Genomic DNA, 15,669 nt, shown 5'->3' with positions numbered 1-15,669 from the left:
AGGCCAGCTCCAGATGACGAAGAGGGCGGAAGCTAGTGACAGAGCAGGGCGGAGACCTGGGTTCCAGTTCTGGCCCCATCGGTTGCTGGGTGATCTTGACCAAGTTACTTAACCTCTCTGAGCTCCAGATGCCTCATCTGTAAAATGGGGGTGTCGGGTTTTGGTGAGGATTACATGAAATAAGGTATACTGTTAATGACTGGGACTCATTCATTAAGCACAGGCGACACGCTTACTGAACGGCAGTTATTCATTATATCATCTTCTGTAACTTCCCTGACTCGGTTTTCTCATCCATGAAATGGGGATGGCAAAAGCTCCCGTGTCTGAGGGTGGCGGTGGGTCCAGCACAGAGCCCAGTGTGGGGAGGATGTTCAACGCATTGCACCCAGTCTGAAGGCCAACACCCTGAATGCTGTCACCCAGCGATCCTGGTCACTTTCTTATCTCCTTCGTCGGTTCTCTTCCCGTCCATTCCTCCAAAGCCGGCATCATGACTCGCCGCCCTGTCCCCACTCCCTGCTAAGGGAGGTGCCCTGCATCAGGTCCCCTATGCTCATTGCCCTCCATCAGATTATGGTGGGCACCTGACAGAGGGCAGCTGTTATTGGCCAGCTGGTAATCCACAGTTGACATGTCCTGGCTCCAAATGAGGAGCAGGATGGATCACAGCCTTTCTCTCCGGAATTTAAACTAAAAATCCCAGACAGGAGCTTTCTGTTCGTGGGGCCATCATATCCAGGTGGCCACGGGCAAAAAAAAAAAAGAAAAAAAAAAGTAGGAACGTGTAGAATTGGCGAGCCAGAGGGAGGAGGAGGGTAAGTGGATGCCCAAGGAGGGGGCAGGGATTCCGGGGCAGCCTTGGGGCTAAGCCAAGCACCCTGGGTTCCTAGGTTCCCACTCTCCCGAGGTCCTGGCTGGTCCCCAGATAGCCTTGATCCCACGCCGGCCAGTTGGGAACACCTGCGATCTCCCCTGGGGCTGTGAGGACACCAGCCTTGTCAAAAGGGAAGGGTGGGGGCACTGTCCCCTCTGTGGGGCCGGCTTCGATTTTTCTTACGCGGATCTCGGGGTCAATGAACTGAGTGAGGGTGGCCCTCCCCTCTCCCCGAGACACCAAGTGTGCGAGGTGAATACAGCGTGTAAAGCACTGAGCAAATGGCTGCAGGCTCGTGCCAGAGCTGCAGCAGGCCTGATTCTTCTCCTGGGGTGCCCAGGGGGTGGGTAGGCGAAGGTCGTCCTTGACACACGTCCTCACTGCACCCTCTCAAGGGCAGGAAAGCGAGGAGCCTGCTGTCCAGCAGGTGAGACCACCGGCAGCCAGCAGTGCCAGGAGGCGCCGCTAGGTGGCGCCCACTCACCTGTCCAACTGTCCTCCCGCCGGCCTGGGAGCGGATCTCCAGCCAGCATCCTCCGGCTTGCACCTGCCCACAGCCTATTGTCACTCTCCATTCTCTGCCTTTGCTGTAATGCCTTCTTCCCCAGCCTCCAGACATCCCGGCCTGCCAGGCCTGGCTCACGCCTCTCCTTCTTCAGGATGCTTTCCCTGCCCCCTCAGAGCACGCGTTCCCAACCTCGGTTGACCCTCAGCACCGCCCTGGTCTCAGAGTCTCAGTTCAGGGTTTCCCCCTCCCCAGCAGGGTGCTCTTTTGTCTGCACGTAGACACATCTGGAGTTTACATCCTCTCCCCAAATCAGTGCCACAGACTTGCAGTCCCAGGCGTGTGCCTGCAAACTTCACAATTCCCCACCAAGAAGGGGGAGGTCCTGATTTCTTTCCATGAGGAAACCAAGGCTACGGACGACAGGAAATCTGCCCAAGGTCGTAGCAGGAAAGTTTGAAATCTGCTCCGGTGATTCAAGGAGCCCTCTCTTAGAATTTCGCAATGAGCCCTTCCAAAGAGGGTGCTGTTAATCTTTTGGTACACATGGGGAAACTGAGACTCAGAGAGGCGCAGTAGCTTGCCCCAGGCCACACAGCCAGGGCTCTGTGCTTTCCACCACACCCCTCTGAGCAAGCCAGATGGCCCCCTCAGTCACCTGCCAATTCCTTTAACCCACAGGGAAGGGGGCGGAGGGGAAGAAGGGTGCGATCCGGAAAGAGCCTGGACTCCACACAGGTCCCGCGCCCCCCAGCCAGTGCTGTGGGATCCTCCCCAGCCACCCAGGCGGCCTCCCCCGTGGGGCGCAAACGGGGTGGGGCTGCAGGTGGGGCAGCCGGCAGCCCTGGGAGGCAGAGGAGGCTGCGCCAAACAGCTGGCGTGTTGCAGAACCCAGCTGCTGGTGGGTGAGTGACAGTCGCTCAGACGGCATGGGGGGCACGGGGTCCCGGGGCTTCCGGGCTCAGGGCGCGGCCACCGCGCAGGCTGGGCGCGGCCCCCACCCCCAGGCAGCCCGCGTTGCCTGTGCGGGGCTTGGAGAGGGGCCGGGAGAGGGACGAAGATGGGGCGACAGACTGGCAGCCGGTGGGGAAGAGACGAAGACGGTGCCAGGGAACAGCGTGGCGGGCCAAGGCTCCCCGGGAGCCGGAAAACAGCTCTGGGGAGAAGCGGGGGGCGGAAAATAGGGGTGTCTACTCTGAAGCTGGGGGAGCTGAAGCGATGGAAGAAAGGGGCGGGGGAGGGGCAGCCGGCGGGGCTCCCGCGGCGACCTGGGGAGGGGGCGGCCCGCCGAGAACGCGGCGTCGGGCCGTGTGGGCGCCTCCCGGTCAGAAGCCACAATAGCATCTCGTTAACGGCGCAGATTAAGGACTTTGTCAATTACCTCCGAAGGCTGCGCCGGGCGGATTAAATGCTTTTAAAAGTGCTGCTGGTGGGAGGGGGCGACTGAGAAGCCCCCTCCCTGCACAAATCCCCACTCTCCGGAGCAGAGGAGGAGGCGGGGGCTGAGGCGGTGCGGGGCGCGCCTGGGAGACGCGGGCGATCCAGCGCGCCGAGCGGCTCCTACTGGGGACCGCGGCGCCGGCGGCTGTGGCGGCGCGGGGAGGCAGGATCCAGGGTCGCGGACTCTGGCCGGGGGCGCCCCCAGGCCGGCCTCGCTGGTGGGGATCCGGAGGGGAAGGTCCCAACGGCTTGTGACTCCAGGACGGGGAGCGCTTGCCGGATCGGAGTCCTCGGAGACCCGCAGGGGGCGCACTCCGGCCGGCCCCACCCCGTGCCCCGCCGGGGTCCCCGGGTGAGGCCGGCGCCCCGAGGGAGCGGGAGCAACGCGGCGCCGCGCCCGGGAGACGCCCGACGGCCCGGCGGGGACGCCCACTGGGCCCTCCCGGCGCCGCGCCCCCGGCGCACGTTGAGTTGGCGCGGGTCCCGCCGGGAGGAAGTTTGCGAGGAGGTGCCGTCGGGGTTTCCCAGGCCCCTCCCGGAGCCGGCTGGAGGCGGGCTGGAGGCGGGCTGCCCGCTGCGGTTTGCCGCCCTCCCGGCTGGCCCCAGGGGCCTGGGGCCGGTTCTGCCCCTTTATCTGGGCCTTTTCGGAGGTGGAGTTAACTATCGCAGGCCTCCGGGGTGGGTGTGTGTGTGTGTGTGTGTGTGTGTACGCGCGCGCGCGCGCGAGCGCGTGTGTGTGTGTGTGTGTGTGTGTGTGTGTGTGACACAGAGAGGGAGGGAGGCCGGGGGAGCAATAAAAGGAAAGAGAGTCCGAGACAAAAAAGACACGGAGATTGAGAAGGAAGGAGGGAGGAGGGAGAGGAGCGCGCAGGGGGAGGCGCGGGAGCGGAGAACGGGGACGGCGCGCAGCGCGAGCGGCGGGCGGGCGGGCTGGCGGGCGGGCTGTTCTCGCGCTCCCGCTCCCGCTGTCACCCGCGCATCCCCGCGCACCCCGTCCTCACCCGCGCACCCCCGCACACGCACCCCCGTTGGCCCGGGCCGCCTGGCGCGGGGCCCCGAGGCGGGGATCTGGCGGGCAGAACGCGCCCCGCGCCCGAGCCCGCGCCCACCTCGGCGTCTTTGCGCTCCGCAGCGGCGCGCCTCGCCGGGCGCCCCCGCCAGTCCTGCCGGAAGATGGTCAACGACCGGTGGAAGACCATGGGCGGCGCTTCCCAACTTGAGGACCGGCCGCGTGACAAGCCGCAGGTACACGCGGGCCCGCGGCGTGGGGACTTGGGGCCCGCGCGGTGGGCGAGGTGGTGGCCGCTCCCGCCGGCGGGGTGGGCGCCCAGCTCGAGGCTGGAGTTTGGGGTGCACCCCGCGGGGGTCGGGAGGCCTGGGGTGAGGCGGGCGCCCTCCTCTCCTCCTCCTCCCGAAGAGGCTTGAACTTGGGGTGCGGGGTGCGGACGGGGGCAGCACCCCCGCAGGAGCCGCGCGCTGTGGGAGAGGGCCCTCTTGCGCCGCCAACAGCCTCCCTGTGCGCGTGTGCAGGGGGGATGAGAGACCTATAGTTCGCAGGGTGACCAGCCTTTTAGTTAACTGTGCGACCACAGACATCACACCCTCGCTGAGTGTGTTTCCACCCCTCGGCAATGGGCATCTTAATCACTTGCTAACTCTCCACCCTGGGCACCACCCTGTGCCAGGTGCCTGGCAGGGTGCCGATCCCCTGGATCTCCCCTGGACCCTTACACTTTAAACAGCTCTGTCCCCCCCCCTTCCCCACACAGTAAAGGATCGATAAATATTTGTCTTATGTGAGAAGCCTGGATATCATGATTCTCCAGTTTTAAGACAAGGAAAGCGAGGTTCAGAGAGGGTTGCTCCAGCCAGAGGCCGTGAGGCTCTGCTGAGATTTGAACCTGGGTCCGAGGTTCCACGTCTGTTCATTTGATCCTTCCTGCTGCGTCTTCAGGGGCAGTGGAGGGGGCAGGCTTGGAGGGTGCCCAGGGCTGTGCACTGGAAGGGGGGGCGGGGGTGAGGGCAGAGCTCCGGGGCTGGCCAGAGACGGGGCTGGAGATTCGGAGCTGAGCGGAGGGACAGCCCTGGGGCTGCCCCAGGCCGGGTTGCCAAGGGACTGGGGCAGGCAGGCAAGATGAGGGGGCCCCCCGCTCGCCAAGGAAAGGAAATAATGGGGCTGCCCGTTTTAAATTTCAAATTTCTCCCAGACAGATGTCATTGGGGAAAGAGCTGTTTGTGTTCGCGATGGCAAGAAGGCGGTGGCAGGGGCGGGCCTTGCAGCCCCTCACTCTCCAGGGTTGCAACCTGCTTGTTCTGTCCGGACTGACAGGGCCGTGGTGTGGGGGCCCAGCCCTCTACAGTTTGCAGAGCTCTTTCCCCACCAGCTGGCCAACCTCACTTCGTGCCATAGCCTGGGGGTTAGGCAGAGATGCATATTCCCACGTCACAGGGTAACGTGGCTCAGAGAGGTCGAGGCACCGCCCAGATCACACAGCATGTTAGCAGGAGAACGAGGATTCGAACCTGGGTCTGACCCCAGCGCCTCCCAATGCCTTCCAGGTAGTCTGTTTCTTTGTTTCGGGCAGGTGCACCCCCGAGCCACTCTCAGGTGTCACTCTTCTGCTGAGATCTGACTTTTCACCCTCTTAGCAAGAGCAGTCTCATCTCCTAGACTCGTTCAAGGCCATCCCCAGCCTGACCCGTTCTCCTTTCCCATTACCCCCTTACCAGGACTGACTGCTTGTCGTTGCCAAACTCCAGCCCCACACTAGGCTGAACATTTCCAAACCTTTGCAGGTCCCAGTAGCATTTAGCTTGGGGCGCTCAGCTGCCTTTGTGTCGCTGCCTTGCTCCCCCCACCCCAGCCCCGGGTCTCTCCTCTATCAGGAGCTCCCTTTGGACGCATGCTCCTTCCGGGCCCCCGTCTCTACGTCTTCCCCTGGGCCCAGGCTCCTGCCCCTCCATGTAGCTCAGACTGGGAGCTTAGGGGTGTTGGCTGAACTGAAGTGCGTGAAGCCCTCAGCCAGGCGCCCTGGGTGAGGAGTCAGCAGGTGCCCCTGTGTCTCAAGGGGAAGGGGGGGCTCCTGGGGGATCTGTTTGAAATGTGCCTTCAAGGCCTCCTCCCTCTGCTGCTGCCTGGGGGCACATATTCCAGCTGCCCCAGCCAGAGCCCCCGCCGTCCGCCCCGTGGCATCAGAGGCCGCTGAGAGCTTGTGGCCCCAGGGTCCTGGGCCAACATCAAACACCGCCTCCTTTCCCCCCTCCCTTGGTGACCTGGCATGTAGACCTAAGCACAGTGACCGAGCCTGTGCCAGCCCCAGCCTCACTTGAAGCTTCAGGTAAGAGGCAAGCCCGCTTCGTTAGAGTTGTCCCTTCTCCCCCCGGAGCACGAAGGGGCTTTCACACCCTTGGGGCGGGAGGTGACGGTGGAACATTTGCCAGAGTTTGGAGTCTGTCAGATGGAAGGATCTAGGAATAGACACGGTTCTCCTCTCCGGGAGCGCAGGGCAGGAAGTCCCCCTGTGACCCGCTCCTCCTGGGCGGGGTTGGGGTGGGGCGGTGGGGGGTGGTGGGGGGAGCCTTGTTTCTCAGCAGCCCTGGGGTCACGCCACCCCAAACTTCTCGCACCATTGCGGAAAGAAAAAGAACGTCTCATCGGGAAGTTCTTCCCGATGTCTAACCTAAACCCTGCGGCATTTAATTCACTCCGTGGCTATTTCTGGAGTCCCCGCCTCGGCTGGGATGCACGGCTGTGAGCCGGTGCCCCCAGGAAGTTTACTTAGGGTCTCACGAGGGAAACAAAAACAAAAAAAACCCCCCAAAAAACAAACCCTCACCAGTCAGGGACTGTCACAAGGCACCATAAAGAAAAGCAACTGTCTTCTTGTTCCCTGGGGCTTGGGTAGAGGTCACTGTGTTAGGCAGGGGCTGGGAGACAAGGAGGGTGACGTAAGGGAAGAAGGGGCCCACGGGGGTGGCAAGCCAAGGACTCCCTTCCGTCACTTTCCGTGCCCTCCTCCGGGCCGCCCCCCCCCCCCACCCAGCCCCACAGAGCTCACCATCTAGCCCAGCGGGGTGGCTGTGACCCGAAGGCAGGGTGGGAGTGAAGGACCACCTGCCAGAGGAGGTGACAGTTAAGCTGAATGGTATTTGCTGCATCCGTCCTGGAGGGAGACCAAGGTGTGTTGGGAGCCAGGAAAGGCACCAGGCAGGTGCAGAGCTGGGCAGGGCAGGATGGGGGAGGGGAGCCCGCAGGTGCCCTAGGCCGGAGGGCCCAGCGGGACCTGCCCTGGGGGCCTCTATAGCTCTACGGGGTTCTAAGCAGGACCTTCGGGAAGGGTCCTTCATGGCCTCGTGGGGAACGGGTTGGCGGAGCCTGGAGGCCAGCGGGGAGACCGTCACAGTGATTTCTTCGAGGCAGATGACGGGCTTAGACTGGGGCAGGGCTGGGGGCACAGAGACAGAGCCGGGTGGCTGCCTGGGTGGCGGTGGGGTGGAAGGAGTCCGGTGAGGCACCGGCTTTGGAGGGGTGGAGGCCGAGTTGGTGCAGGGGATCTCCAGAGGGCTCAGGTTAGGGGTGGGGACAGAACCTGGTTCGGTGTCAGTGGGCCGGGTGGGCCATCAGGAGGCCAGGGGCTGTGGAGGTGGGGAACAGACCCTCATGGGAAGCGTATGAAGACCCCCCTCTGCCCCCCCCCAGATGGACCCAGAGTCGAGCTCCTCTGAGGAGTAGCAAAGGTTGGGGAGCTTGGAGCCCCCAGGAGGGGTGGACTTGGGCCGCTCTCCAGGCCCTGCCCCTCTGTCCCCTTCGGCCACTCCCCCAGGACCTTGCAAATGGCCAGAGGCTTCCGATGGTCCTCAGCATGGGGTGCCTTAAAGCCGAAGAACTGGCCCCTCATTCTAGGGGGTCTCCGGGACACCCCAACCCCATCCTGCCTTTGGCTGGGGTGCTCGTAGGAGACGGGGGGGCTGTGCATTTGGATCCCACCTCACCTGGCCTCCCCTGGAGGGACATTTTTCTTCTTCCCACTTTGATACTGGGAGCCCAGTCTCTGTCTACCGCGGGGGCTCCCGCACCGGCTCCCTGAGCAAACGAGGAAGAAGACCGGGGGGCGGGGAACGGGGAGGGGGGGGCGGGCTGGGCACGTTGGGCTAGCAGGGCATCGAGCCAGCGCGTCCCTTCCTCTTGAGCCCTCTTTTCCTCCGCCAGACCCCATGGCCGCCTCTGGAGGCTGGGGACACAGAGGAGGCAGCGGGGAAAGACGCCAGCCCTCAACTGAGGCACCTCTGGGGTTTCTTACCTCCTGCCTCCCCTCGGCCACGGGGAGCCAGCCCTGGGGGCCACGCAGGGGACGAAGCCACGTGCCTCCAGCTGGGGGCTCACGTAAGCGGTTAGTGGCAGACTGGACCTCGAACCCGGGGCTCCTGGCACCTCTCACGCCCACCGCCTGGGATACCTTCCCAGCGTCCGCCCTCCTTGCCAGGGGAGGCGGGGGCCCCGTGTGCCCGGACCCCGGGGTGTGCACCCGGCTCTGCCACGGCCGAAGGCTGATAAAGCAGCCCCGGCCCCGTGGCCTGCTCTTTGCGCCCGGAGCCCCCCTTCTTAGCTCAAGCGGATTTCTTTGCGAGACACGTAAACAGCAGCCTATAAAAACGAAAAGTACTTCGTGTTTAAGGTGATCTCAGAAGACTAATTCTCCTCTGCTGAGTGGCCTGTTTCATCTCCAACTCCGTCATCCCCCTGCCCCTCAGGGGACCCCATGTGGCTTTCTCGAGCCTCTTCCTCCTCTGCACCCTCCGTCTTCCCTCCAGGGACTGGGGGCTTGGGTGGCAGCAGGTGCGAGAGACGGCGAGGGTCCTGGAGACACCGGGGTGGGTGGGGGCGGATGCGGCTGGCCACTTTGCCTTGCCGGCCGGGGACCTTAATGCCATTCAGTTGGAGGACGTCGCTCAGAGCTGCTTGGGGCAAGGTGTCTCCCCGTGGACTCCGGGAGGGGCCTGATTGCTGACACAGAGCTTTGTCTCGCAAACCCCACACTCCAGACTCTGGCAAGAACGTTGTGGGAAGACGTAGCCTCGGCCCGGAGGGTGTGATTCCAGTCACCGGCCCTGGGCTCAAATGCTGGCCCTCCCGCTCGCCTCCCGTGTGTCCTCGGCGCGGGCTCTTCTGCCCTCTGAGCTCTTCCCCCTGAATCCAGCCAGAGAAGGGGGCGTTAGGACGTTTCTGGGGCGGGAACACGGCTCGTGCTCGAGGCCTGGCGGTGCTAACGTGGTGCCCGCCCGTCTGCAAGGCCCTGACCTGCAGGTGACCGGGGGATTGGGGCAGCCTGGAGGTCGCCTTCGTTCCGTGCCCGGCCAGGAGAGGGGGCACACGGGGTCAGAGGGGGCCTTGCCCCGGGGTCCGGGGCTCAGCGTGAAGGTCATGAGTCCCGAAGCACAGTGGATCCCGGGGCCTTCACATCCTCCCCCTTTCGAGCACGGTCACTGAGAGATGGCCTGGCCCATCTGTTTTTCCTCCCATCCATGTGACAAGCGGCCGCTCTGTGCTGGGTGGGGGGAGGCGAGAGCAGGCCCGGCCCCGGGGGGCTCTGGTGGTCCAGCCCAAGTCTCCGGGCTCCTGGGGACACCCAGTGAGTGGATGTTTGCATGAGTACACAAATGAATTCAAAGGTGATGACTGTGGGTCTTGATAAGCACCCCCCCTCCCCCGGGGGGGTGGGGGGGAAGGAAGGGGCGTGGGAACACAGAGGAAGAGCATCTCCAAAACTAGATTGGGGGTGGCGGAGGGCTGGGGAAACAGTCAAGGAAGGCTTCCCGGAAGAGGTGGCCATCTAGCTGAGCCCTGAAGGAAGAGAGGGAGTTGGGTCGGCGGAGGAGGAGCAGGGGCCGTGGGCGCCTCGGGCTGAGGGACCAGCCTATGCAGAGCTGATGTGGTGGTGGGGGGGGTGCTAAGGTGTTCAGGTCCGGCTGGAGCAAGCCGTCGAGATGTGTGGAGCCCGGCACGGAGGTGCCGTCCTGGGGCCCCGGGCAGATGTGGGGAGAGGAGTCCTGGGGGTGTCACCCCTGCAGGGGCGGGCTAAGGAATTCTCTCTCTCATCTCGACCACAACACGGCACCCTTCCTTGGGCGGGGCGGGGGGGGGGTCTGCTCGTCCACCTGCGCCGCACCCCTGACCCCACCCCTGACCCCACCCTCCTCTGGTGCCAAGCAGCAGATCCAGGAGTCACCCGCGGCATTTGAGTGCGTGCAAAAGAAGCTCTTTGCTGTATAGTACTTTCCAGTAAAGAGCAAAGTGTAAGAGGAATTGCTGCTTTAGGCGCCACCGCGGGGAGCCTTCAATTACACCTACAGGAACCCCCCCCCGCCCCGCCCCCCGTCGGAGATGTGAAAATGTGCAAAAACGAGAAGGTGCACCCGAGCATCAGTGACAGAGAGAAGTAACACTTTGGGAGGAAAATAAACAACCCAACACCCCCAGATGCTCTGTGCACACTGATCGCCAGGCAATAAAAGCTGCTAATATTTATTGGACGCGCACAACGCGCCGGGCACGGTGCCAGGGGGTTCACATACTAACTCGCTTAAAGATGCATCGCGCATGCAGAAAGTTGAACACGCGGCGGGCGGGAAACTCAGGGGTAGAAGGTGCCTGGCCCTGAGAGGAGGCAGGAGGCCGGGGACGGGGGGCGGGGGGGGTGCGGTTCTAGCCTGAGCTTGCCTCTGAGGTGCCGTGTGACCCTCTGGGCCTCGCTTTCCCCACGTGTCATGCTCCCCGGCCGCCCCCTTTGGGGCTGTGAGGGATTCGGCCCGTGCGTCTGGGTGCGCGGTGCCTGCTTCACTGACGAGCGGCCCCTGTGTTCTAGCTTCCTTTGTCCCCAGCCCCCACGGGGTCCCCAGCCCACTTTGTACCTCCTCCGCCTTTTCCCGCTTTGGGGCACAACTGCCCTGCTGCCCCAACCCTTGCCTCCTTCAAGGGGGGGGGGGCGATCCCTCTCTCCAGGGTCCCCAGGGCTGTTCTGCCCGTTGGCCCGCTCTGCGGAGACGGGGTGGGGGGGGTGGAGGGGAGAGGAGGTGCTGGGCCGGTCACCCTGCGCCCCCGGGACTCGTGCACGGCGGCCTCGGAGGCTGGCCTGCACGGGGGACTCGGGATGTGGGTGCTCCAGGCCGAAAGGGACCTTTAGTGACGGGCGCTCATTCCGCTGTGACAGTGTGACAATTCTCGTTGCTGTCACCGTTACAGCTCTCTCTTCCTGAGTCTGCACGGCAGACACCCACGTGTGGGGCAGGGCGTGTCATTATTGCCTCCACTTTACAGGTGAGGACGCCCAGACTCGGCGAGGTGAGGTCCCTCAGCCAAGGTTCCCCCCTCCCCACCCCCCACCGGAAATGGCAGCCTGGGGGCCTGAGGCCGTGGGAGCCTTTGGCCGCAGCCCTTACCCACCCAGGAGGGCTCCAGGGGGGAGGAGGGCCTGCCCCGTGCAGGCCACGCGGAGCAGGGCAGGGGCAGCGAGGGGAAGGGTGCCTCTGTCTCCATCGGTCTCTGTGCCTCTCTGCCTCAGTTTCTCTTTTCGTCCTCTCCATCTCTGGTTCCCTGCGTCTCTCACTCACTCGCTCTTGCTGTATTGTTGGTCCCTGTCTGTCTGTCTCCCCTCCGGGCTTCTGTCTGTCATCTCTGCCTTTCTCTCCCCCGTCCCCGAGAGGAAGGGGATCCTCTGAGTCTCGTCCAGGCCTCGCAAAGGCCAGAGGCCCCGCCCGTCCTGAGGCTGCCCGCCCCCCCCCCCCTCACTGGGCAGAGCTGGAAGCCCAGCTCTGCCCCTGATGCCGCCCCTTCTCTCTCCTGTCCGTCTGTCTGTCCGTCTCTGTGTCTGTGTGCGCGGGGCCGGCCCGCAGTGGCCAAGCTGCGGCTACGTGCTGTGCACGGTGCTGCTCTCGCTGGCGGTGCTGCTGGCCGTGGCCGTCACGGGCGCCGTGCTCTTCCTGAACCACACCCACGTGCCAGGCACGGCGCCCCCGCCCGTCGTCAGCACCGGGCCCGCAGGTGCCAACAGCGCCCTGGTCACCGTGGAGAGGGCCGACAGCTCGCGCCTCAGCATTCTCATCGACCCGCGCTGCCCCGACCTCGCCGACGGCTTCGCCCGCCTGGAGGGCGCCCGGGCCTCCGTGCTGCAGGCCCTGGCGGAGCTGCAGGCCCAGCCGAGGCTGGCGGGCGAGCGGGAGCGGGAGCTTCTGGACACGCTGGTGGACCAGCTGCCCCGGCTGCTGGCCCGGGCCTCCGAGCTGCAGGCGGAGTGTGTGGGGCTGCGGAAGGGCCTCGGCGTGCTGGGCCAGGGGCTCGGCGCCCTGCAGAGCGAGCAGGGCCGCCTCATCCAGGTAAGGGGCCGGGTCTGCACCCGGGGTCCTGGGAGGGGGCTGGGGTGGCTGCCGCTGTGTCCCCCCCAGTGCCGCTGCCTGACGTCCGCGGCCTCGCTTCATCCCCAAGGGCCCCGGGAGCTGGTCCCACCTGCCGTCCAGCAAATGAGCCTCAGGGAAGGGGCTCCTTCGTCCGAGGCCACACAGCTAGAGGCACCAGGGTTCAACCCATTTCCTACGCGCTGTCCAGGTGGCCCTGGGCGTTTGTGTAGCACCCTGTGGCATGTGAGAGTCCGGTCAAGTCCAGGGCTCGAGGGGCTTCCCAGGCGCGCCGGTGCAGGTGGGGCAGGCCCTTCCCCGCAATGGGTAGTGAATGGAGGTTCAAGGTCAAGTGGCTGGTCAGTGGCAAGCCCTCTCCCCAGCTGGGCCTCGTGGCCGGAGAGAGCTGTACCCCCTGCCCAGCGCCCTGTCCCCCATTCATTGCCATCTGATGCTCCCAGCTTTCCAGGGAAGGAGGGACCAGCTGCTGGAGTTCCCACCGGACCCTTAGCCTGTCCCCACCACCCCTGCCCCTCCCCCACGTCCCCTCCGCACCCGAGTCAGGTCCCAGCAAACACCCGGTAGTTCTGGGGGCAGAGTTTCCAACACCGACCGCGCCTGAAGCACCGGCAAGAACTTCCCCTCCTAGATCCCTTCATAGGATCAGGGGCTTAGGGCCATCTCATTGGTTTTCCACCATTTTCCAGAAAAGAAAACTAAGACCTGGAAAGGGACAGTGATTTGTCCAGGGTGCAGTGGCCAAGTCAGGCCCGGCCTCTGGCCTCCTGATGCCCTGCCCACCCTCCGGCTTTGTACCCCGTCACCCCTGTGACTCAGGTCCTTAGGGACTAGGAGGCGAGCCCCACCCTGCCACGGATCCCAGCCCCTTCCCGACCCCCGGGATGCCCAGGCATTTGCTCGCCCTGCAGCTCATGAGCAATAGGTCTTTTCCCTCCTCTGAAGGCCGCAGCTGGAGGAATTATAGCCCTTGTCGTCCTGTTTGGGTGACTGATGGGAAGGCACTTCCCCCTCCCAGGGTGGGGTGGGAGGTAGGGTGTTCAGCCGCCCCCTCCATCAATCTGGGTCTCATCAATCTGGAGAGACCTCCAGATTTTCTGGGTGGTCTGCCCCCCCCCCCACCTTGCTCTCCACATGATGGAGCCCCTGGCCATCCAGGCCCTGAGGGCAGGGGTGGGGATTGGGGGGGGAAGGGGCCTTGGGGTGTCCCACCCACCCACCTATGCAGAGGCCTAGAGCTGTTCCTGCAAGACTGATAGCTTTAGGGGGGCCCGGGAGTGCCTTGGCTCACCTGACAGATTCACTTCTCCAAAGAATGTTTAATTTGACTCATTTCCTACAGACTCAGGGTAGCTTCAGAGACCCCATGTCGCTGGGGCTCCTGGCTCCCCTCCTCCAAGCGTCCCAGACCCCCCAGGGGATTGGCCCAGACCTGGGTTTCCCCAAGCACTACCCTCGGGCACCCTCTGTCGCAAGTGTCAAAGCCGCTTGCTAAAAGGCAGCCCTCCGGGGCGCCTGGGTGGCTGGGTCGGTTGAGCCTCCCATTCTTGATTTCAGCTCAGGCCGCGATCTCAAGGTCACGGGATGGAACCCTGGGTCGGGCTCCCTGCTAAGCATGAGAGCATTCTCTCTCTCTCTCTCCCCCTCTGCCCCACCTCCTCTCCCCTGCTGGCCCTCTCGCTCTCAAATTAAAATAATAACAATAATAATAATAAACATATAAAAGGCACCTCTCCGAACCTCATCACAAACCCGGGGTCCCAACAGTTAAGCATCAGGGTGGCTCTCGTGTGCACAAGCGTCTGAAACCCGCTGGCCTGGGAGCAGCAGGGCCGAGTGGTGCTGCCTGCAGGGGTGAGGCCGCGGCCCGTGCTGGGATCCAGTCCAGGCTCCACCAAGCAGCGGCTGTGGGACTTGGGCTGGTCAGTGGCCCTCCCCGGGGTGAGTCTCCTCACCTGTGACACGGGGGCGAAGGTAGCCTGTTCCCAGGAGGATTGTGGGAGCTCCCGACTGGGCCGGGCTCAGCTGGCATCTGGTGCATGAGAGACCAGCGTTTCTTTTATTATTACGGTGGAGATTATTTGTAAACTAAAGCCGCGGTCAGCGGGGGGCCACCGTTGCAAATCTCTTTTTGCGATGATCGACCGTAGTGGCAGGGACCACGGAGTGCTGGTTACTATAAGCACTTGGTTGCACAGTGGCCCCAGGAGGTGGAGATCGCGGACCCATTCCACGGAGGGGCAGACTGAGGCTCAGAGAAGCAGAGGGCCTTGTTTCGGCTCAGTCACACGACAAAGCGCCCGAAGCAGCGACTCTGACTTCACTGCCCCTAAAAGCTGCCGCGTCCCCTTTAACGCATCCGTGCAGCTCAGCGAGCAGGGCCTGACTCTCCCTATTAATTCGGAGCATGTTTATATGTACATTTTCAACTTTAATCATTTGCTGCTTTAAACTGAGGTCTTCCCTGCCCGCCAGCAAGAGCGGGCCGCGCCTGAGTTTCTCGAGCGTGTCCGCTGGTCCCAGAAGGGTGGGCAGTACCCTGGAGACTTCACCGATGAGCCTGGTGATCTCTGGCGCCCACACCCTGTCCCCTGCGCCCCGGGGGCCGTCTGCATCGTCTGGGCCGCGGGGCTCCCCTCCACCCCCCCACCCCCACCCGCGGAACCTGTCTACAGGACACTACGGTAAAAGCCCAGGGTGGGATCGGCCACCTTGCCCCAGGGTCCCCCCCCTGCCCGGCTCCGCACCTCTCCCCCAGGCCTCAGCCCTCACTGCAGAGGAGAAGCTGGCAAGGAACAGAAAAGCTTTGCGGGAGCCCTTGCTTCTGGACGAAACGAGAATCCTATTTTGTAAACTGCTGGCAGCGCGTGTTTCTATTTTCCTTCCTCCAACGAGCTATTATCTGGCAAGTGACAGGTTCGGGCAGGCTCCACGTGCACTTGCTGGCCGGCTGTGCCCGTGACCCCGCCTCCCCCCTCCCTGTGGTCCTGCAGCCTCCTAGAGCCAAGCCAGGGTGGGGAGGTGACAGACCGCAGACCCTTCAGCCGGCAGGCACGGCCCAGAGGCCCCCGGGGCGGGCAGGGGGAGGGGGCCCGTGCTGCGCTGACCGAGCTACAGGCCTCCAGACCCGGATCTCGGGGAGGGTGGCTGTTAGCCAGCGGTGGGAGCGACACAGACCGGGGACTGAGCACTCGGGCCCCAAACACGTGCCCTGGCGAGCCACCCCACACACCCACCCCGGAAAACCGGGTCCCGTCACTTTGGCTCACAAAGGGGGGTTGGTTACTCTTCCAGGGTCACTTGCCCAGCGAATGGAGGAAGGTCCGAGTCAAAACCCAGGGCTGACGCCAGAGCCTGGGTCCCAACCACTGCCCCCACCGTCCTGCCCCCATCCCGGGCACCCTATGTGCCTTTCCTGCCCGTCAACCCCGGGGAAGCGGCC

The 15,669-nt window shown here is 64.0% G+C and overlaps 1 protein-coding gene across 2 annotated transcripts in view; it reads left to right on the top strand.

The window, feature by feature from the left end:
- Positions 1-3,861: 3,861 nt before the first annotated feature.
- FIBCD1 (fibrinogen C domain containing 1) overlaps positions 3,862-15,669 on the top strand; it is a 31,722-nt gene continuing 19,914 nt past the window's right edge. Inside the window, exons 1-3 of one of the 2 annotated variants that reach the window (XM_023242858.2) lie at positions 3,862-4,067; positions 11,062-11,136; positions 11,712-12,191. In XM_023242858.2, the coding sequence (XP_023098626.1) occupies positions 3,996-4,067; positions 11,062-11,136; positions 11,712-12,191 (627 nt within the window). In that variant the 5' untranslated portion in view covers positions 3,862-3,995. The remainder of the gene's footprint in view (positions 4,068-11,061; positions 11,137-11,711; positions 12,192-15,669) is intronic. The other variant, XM_023242859.2, reaches the window with a different exon arrangement.

The sequence above is a fragment of the Felis catus genome, chromosome D4 (assembly GCF_018350175.1).
Source record: "Felis catus isolate Fca126 chromosome D4, F.catus_Fca126_mat1.0, whole genome shotgun sequence".
Classification (NCBI taxonomy): domain Eukaryota; kingdom Metazoa; phylum Chordata; class Mammalia; order Carnivora; family Felidae; genus Felis; species Felis catus.
Note: the sequence above shows the minus strand (reverse complement) of the source record. Positions and strands in the feature narration are given on the sequence as shown.